The sequence below is a fragment of the Rhea americana genome, unplaced genomic scaffold (genome assembly GCF_003343005.1).
Source record: "Rhea americana isolate MKP2758 unplaced genomic scaffold, rheAme1 scaffold_446, whole genome shotgun sequence".
Lineage (NCBI taxonomy): Eukaryota > Metazoa > Chordata > Aves > Rheiformes > Rheidae > Rhea > Rhea americana.
This window is the reverse complement of record NW_028186586.1, coordinates 91,835-98,093: the sequence shown is the minus strand read 5'-3', so window position 1 is coordinate 98,093 and position 6,259 is coordinate 91,835. Positions and strand designations below refer to the sequence as shown.

The window sequence follows — 6,259 nt, the reverse complement described above, 5'->3', positions numbered from 1 at the left end:
GCGCGCGGCTGCCGGCGCGCGGCGGGGCGGGGCTCCATGACGGCAGCCCGCGAGGGCCTTGTTACCTCAGCGGGGGGCGGGGAGGGCGCGGGGCCTCCACCCCCCCTCCCGGAGGCCTCCCGCGACCCCCGGGGCCTCCCCGCCCCACGGCCCGGCCTCCACCCCCCCTCCCGGAGGCCTCCCGCGACCCCCGGGGCCTCCCCGCCCCACGGCCCGGCCTCCACCCCCGCTCCCGGAGGCCTCCCGCGACCCCCGGGGCCTCCCCGCCCCGGCCTCCACCCCCGCTCCCGGAGGCCTCCCGCGACCCCCGGGGCCTCCACGGCCCGGCCTCCACCCCCCCTCCCGGAGGCCTCCCGCGACCCCCGGGGCCTCCCCGCCCAACGGGTCCTGCCTGGGCTCACCCGTACGAAAGCCACAGAAGGCTCCTCCGGGAGAGGCCCTGCTCTGCGGGGCTGGCGCTGAAGGGAGCAGCCCCCAGAGCCGTTTCTCCCACGTTTGACCCCCCAGTCACCTTTCCAGGGGCCAAGGGGCAGCAGAGCCTCCTGCCGTGGGGCAGGGTGGGCACAAACCCAGCAGCCTCCTTGTCCCTGCTGCAGCCAAAACCTCCTGGCATCTTCATGGCATGTGTTTTAAGACCTCCTTTAAATGCTTCTGGTGTCTTACAACACACCTGTCAAACATAAACAATATTGCATATATGAACGATTTACCAGAGGTTTTCCCTCAGCCTAAACAACTGCTTTTAGGCTATCACCTTGTTGTCTCTGCGTTCATCATTTCCTGAGGGCCAGAAGAAACCATCCACACCACAACGCACCAGCGTGCTCGCTGGATCACCAAGCAGCACTTCACTTTGCAGACGGTAACACCAGAGTCCTTGCTGATGTTTACAACGCAGTCATGTTGCTTCACATCAGGCTTTAGCACAAGTAAAGTGGTTTACATTTTGCTAGATTATTATACCTGGCAGCTAGGAGGAAGCACTAATGCAATTACTACAGTTATGTAATATTTTACGGCAATTTACAAGGCAGAGTACAGCAACACTGATTGCTTATACAAGAATAGGAAATTGCCTAGTAATAAGAAAAACGGTACTGTTGATTTGGCTTTTTGAGCACCCCTGAGAAGAGCAACCACTTGCTCTGCAACACTCTGGTTACTTCCTGCAGTCTAGTGGAAGATAAGATGCTTACAGTTTTTTTTTCACCCAGTGAAGAACTGCAAAACACAGGAAAGGTTTATTTTAATAACCCTATTTTCTACTCCCACAAGACAGGCAGGCCGGCCTCAGCACCGACAATTCTGTAAGCTATAGCAGCAGAAACCACCCTGTTTTCCTCCTCACTTTGAGCACGCACCTTGAAATATCCAGAACTAGTGACAGCCCTGCTCTGTTTCACATCACTAAAAAGGGCATCTGTTTTTCAAATCCAATCAAACTGGAAAACTGAGTGGGGACGGACACACAGACACACACACACTCACAGACACAGCAACAGTGCTGAGCAGCTGCTCCCAAGAATGCGGAGGCACATAACTGGCACTTAGGCAACATCCAGGTCAGATTTACTCACAGTCTGGATTTGAAGCAGAGGCTGCTCTCAGAGCAGCCCCAGCTGGGAAGAAGCTCTCCAGCACAGCTGGTTCCTCTCTCCTTGTGCTGCATCTCATCACCTGTTCACCTGCACTTCTGTTCAGGAACCACCAAACCACTGCCTTGGAGCTTCGCTTCACAGGCTGGTTTGGGCTACTGCCCTCTCCCTGCCTCACTCATTCAGATAGACAATGCCTGCAGGGATCAAAACATCCATTCCAAATAACAAAAAAATTTTCTTCCTCATAGTAAGCACAAGTGCTTTACACTACCGTATCTTCAGATGAGCAGGCTGCCAGAGGCTGAAAACAGTGAATCCTTAAAGAAAGAGACTGCTTGAAGATTTGAGCACTTGAAATTTATCTGGCACTAAGTATTACCAAGCAGTAAACAAATTTGCCACTTAATAATAATAAAAAAGCTTTAATATATTACAGTAAACCAATAATTGACACAGTATAAATAATCAGCATGGACAGATTCAAATAAATAATATATGATTCAAAAACCTTCTCTGTTTAAAAGCAAAATACGAACTCTAAGGGAATGGAGTTTGTTTTGTTTTTACTCTACTTGGTGCTTAAAGTCTCAGATTATTATCAAATCAGTAGTACTGTGCAGCTTTGCTTGAAAAGTCATTAGTCAAGTATGGGTTTTAATTTTCAGAGTATAGATGATTGCAGAAGCCAAAGGCATTTTAGTAAGTACAGAACAATGAAACACTAAGGATAGTTTATTGCCAATGTGAGCTTTACAACTCAGTTATTGGCCAAGGCAGAATCGACTTTTTGGCTAGCAGATCTTCCTAATGAGGACTGTTTTCCAGCCAACCATTGTTCACCTTCTAAGCAAAATGTTTTAAATGCATAATGAATAATGCTTTACACCACACTTTATATTAGCCCAGTAACAACCTGCAAATCCTCACAGTAGTCTGTGAGGTAGATAAGCATCATCCTCCATTTTATAGGATGGGGGAAAACAGACCCAAAAGCAGAGATTAAGTTCTCTGCTGAAGCTGCACAAATATGACACTGTCAGCATTAGAATGAAAATGGAGGATAACTGGAGTACCAGCCCCACACCTAGCCCATTTAGGCTCCTTTTTGATTGCTAACATTGTCCTACAGTTTACAGGCCTCCTTGCAAGCTCCCAGTTAAAAACCTAAGAAAAGTTACTAATGCCAGTTGTAAATGAAGAGGTGCTACAGCTAGGACAGACAGACCTGGATATGGAAACACCAGGTGCTAAAGGTGACTGGTCATTCAAAGCACTCAAAACAGGGGATAAAAGATGAAAATCTGCAATCTCTAGTCAAGCAGATCCAGGGCTCTGCAGCAAAGAGCAGGACAAGCCCACTGATGCCTTACGGTCCAGCTTAGGTCCAGGAACTGAAGCTTCCTCCAAACAGGCTGCTCTGATTGAAGCACTTAAGGAACTTAGAAATGAAAGCAGTGAGCAATGCTCCCACCTGGAAACATTAGTCAATGGGTTTGACTTTTGTAACAAACAAGGCCGTGGCTTTCTTCAGGAACTCCTCCCTGCTCATGGCGATGCTCAGCTTCCTCTCCTGCAGCGCTCGGTCCATGGCCAAGGCCAAACAGTCCGGGCCCAGCTTGGAGCCGGCCTCTAGGTAGCGGATGGGCACGGAGAAGTCGCTGGCTCCAAGGGCGTCTTCCAGCGTGCGCAGGACGGCCTGGCAGACGCGCCTGTCAGCCGGGCCGGAGCCGCCGTCCAGCACGTCGTAGAGGGTGCCGGCCTTGGCGGCGAACTCCAGCAGCACGAAGCTGGTGAGCACGCCGTAGCGGAAGACGTCGAAGGGCACGGCCTCGTGGTCCCGGCACTGGATCTTCTGCAGCAGCGTGGCCGCCACGTCCTCGGGCACGGCCCCCGGCTGGCAGATCCGCCGCAGCAGCTCGCTGTACAGCCGCCCATCGACGCCAGGCCGCTTCCGCCGGCCGCCGGCGCTCAGGCACTCGTAGGCCATGCCCACGTTGTTGTTGAACGCCGTCCTGCCGCGACACGGGGCAAACACACCTCAGCCACCGCCGCATGGCCGCCACCACCCCCACGCCGCCCACGCTCCCCCGAACTACGACTCCCAGCGTGCTCCGCGCGCGCCCCCCCCCGGCGCGAGCACAGGCCGCGCCCTCCGGGGCACGCCGGGAGTTGTAGTCCGCAGCTCCCCGCTCCGCACCTGTGCGAATGATGAGCCAGACGCACGTACCACAGGGCCCGGGCCAGGCGCTGCGGCAGCCCCGGGGGCTCCGCGGCGGCCTCGCCCCCCGCACCCGGGCTGCTCAGCACCAGCTTCTCGAAGTAGTCGGCCAGGAAGGCGACCGGCTCCGCGGGCCGCGCCTCCAGCACCTTCAGCAGCGCCTCCCGCACCATGGCGGTCACGCCCGCCTGCAGCAGGAACTCTGCCTCGGTGCCCAGCCCGCGGGCCGCCGCCGCCGCGCGCGCCGGCTCCGGGAGCCCACCGCCCGTTGCCGGGGCAGCCGCCGCCCGCCGCTTCTCGTACGCCGCCATCTTGGCTGCGGGCAACGAAGCCCTGTTCTGGCCATCTTGCCAGGGGGCCGCCGTTCCGCCGGGGCAGGAAGCCCCCGCGCTGCCATCTTGCACGCTGGCAGCCAATACGTGGGAGGGGCGGAACGCGAGCGCGCCGCCATCTTGGTCCCCTGCAGGCAATCAGCTGGCGGAAATGCGTCTGGCTGCCGCCATGTTCGGCCGCCGCTAGCCTTGCGGGGCGCCATCTTGACTATGGGCGACGCATCCCTCAGCACCGATTCCGTAGCCCTGGCTGTTCCAACGCAGCGGGGGCCGCGCCGACACCTGCCTCTTCCTGGCCTTTCCCTCCCGCGATGCAGACCGCCACAGGCCGGCAGGAAGGCGCGCGTGGGGGCAGACGGCACCCGCCTGCCCGGCCGCCATAGCTACTGCGGGCAGCTGCCCCGGCCTCAGCAGGGGCGCGCGGCGGTCGCTGCCCTCTGACGCGCGCCCACTTCCGCCCGCTCGGTGGCCTCAGCCTCGCGCGGCGGCGGCTGCGCCCGGCGCCTCCCCGCTGCGGCCTTTCCCCCGCGAGGTCTCGCTCCGGGCGGCGCGGTCGCCCGAAGGGGAGGGCGCGAAGCTTGGAGACCCGCCTCCGCGGGGAGGGAGCGGCGGCTGCGGGCCTGCCGCGGGCACGGGGGCTCCTCGGAGCCTCCCGGGGCTCCTCTCACGTTCTCCCAAGCGGAGGCGAAGCCTGGGGACGCCCCTGGGCTGCGGACTGAAGGTCTTGCGAGTGTTTCCTCTGCTTCTGTAGCAAACAGGCTAACAAACGACGTGGTCCCCACAGACGGGGGGAGGCAGCTTCCCTTGGCCCTCATGCAGCGAAGGTCCTGGAGGCGACGGGGCGGAGGAGTTGGCTAAAGGCCGGGTGGCTTTGCTGCCTCCGGGCTGCCACCGTCACAGGGTGCTCCCGAGCCAAGAGGCTTGTGCCAGCCCCTCGCTCCGCGCGCGAGCGCTTCTGCTTTTCACAGCTAGAACTGCTGCCCTAAGGTGACCTGGTCACTGCCGAGAGGTAGGGACATTCTGGTCTCTTGCACTCAAGGGATGTCCTTCCTTCACCGTTGAGGTGCTGCCAGTGTCCCAGCTAGCTCATTTTGGTGCTGGACTCCACCGTGGGCACAGGGCACGCATAAACATGGGGAATCTTTGCATCATTTTCATCACAAGAAACAGGAACTACATGTTTATTCTAGCAAGCGCCATCAACTGTGAGAGCTGAGGCGCCTTTCCAGCACCCGGCAGAGTGCTGTGAATGCAGCCGACAGCCCCGTCCTGCCCAGGGGGTCCCTGCTGCCCCCCAGCTGGCACACGCAGGCTGGGGACCTCCGTGTTGTGGCAGAGCTGGGCCATCCGCGGGCCACGCTTCAGGGACCATTGCGCTGGACGAGCAACAGTCTCCCTGCAGGGGAGACAAATCACCTGCACGAGTAAACACAGATCGGCAGATCCACCCTTCCTGGCCGGAGGAGGGAGGCAGGATGCCCTTTGCTGGAGCAGCTCTTGACTTAGCACAAGTATCTGGGTGCAATTCCCACACCCACTTTCTTCCTCTTGGTCCAAATTCTTTTCCTACGCAAAGCTTAGCTGACTCTACTATTACAGCACCTTTTAGACCTGAAGCTTTCCAGCCACAAATTGTAGCATTTGCTTTGAGAAATCTCTTCTCAAAGTCGCACATGGTGAGTTAAGTCCCAGCCTTTGGGATTTCCAAACTGAAGTTGTGTAAGCTGGCTTGGAGAAGAATAGCCACCCTGTCAAAGGGACAGGGATGAAGAGCGGAGGAGTGCACAGGTGTGGTTTTCTGCTTTGTCAAGGAGGCTATTCTGTCCTGGAGCACCAGGTGTGAACACCAGCTCTGCTGGGTCAGTGCCTGGGCCTGGGCCTGGGCCTGGGCTTATACTTCAGCACTGCCCATGGTTTTCTGATGCATCCCAAATGCTCTGTGAGGCTAGTGTGCTCAGACCTCAGACACTCCTTGGCCAAATGATTGGGCATAAATATATGCCCAAATCCCCTGCACAGACACAGCCCAAAAAGAGGACAGGCAATAGTCAAAGGACCAGAAGGAAATTTGTTTGAGATGCAGACTAAAAATAAAGAAAAAAAACCACAAA

General features: G+C 57.4%; 1 protein-coding gene across 1 annotated transcript; it reads right to left on the bottom strand.

Moving 5' to 3' along the window:
* Positions 1-2,004: 2,004 nt before the first annotated feature.
* Positions 2,005-4,176, bottom strand: TPGS1 (tubulin polyglutamylase complex subunit 1). The gene is made up of 2 exons (XM_085315996.1): positions 3,796-4,176; positions 2,005-3,610 (listed from the first exon to the last, which is right to left on the bottom strand). The coding sequence occupies exons 1-2, from the start codon at positions 4,125-4,127 to the stop codon at positions 3,079-3,081; spliced, it is 864 nt and encodes a 287-aa protein (XP_085172122.1). The 5' UTR covers positions 4,128-4,176; the 3' UTR covers positions 2,005-3,078.
* Between the last annotated feature and the right edge of the window lie 2,083 nt (positions 4,177-6,259).

What these genes read in the sequence shown, in the direction of transcription:
- TPGS1 (XM_085315996.1), bottom strand. Translation starts at nt 4,127, where the DNA reads ATGGCGGCGTACGAGAAGCGGCGGGCGGCGGCTGCCCCGGCAACGGGC. An exon ending in CTGGCTCATCATTCGCACAG is followed by an intron (nt 3,611 to 3,795) that starts GTGCGGAGCGGG and finishes GTGTCGCGGCAG; the next exon opens with GACGGCGTTCAACAACAACG.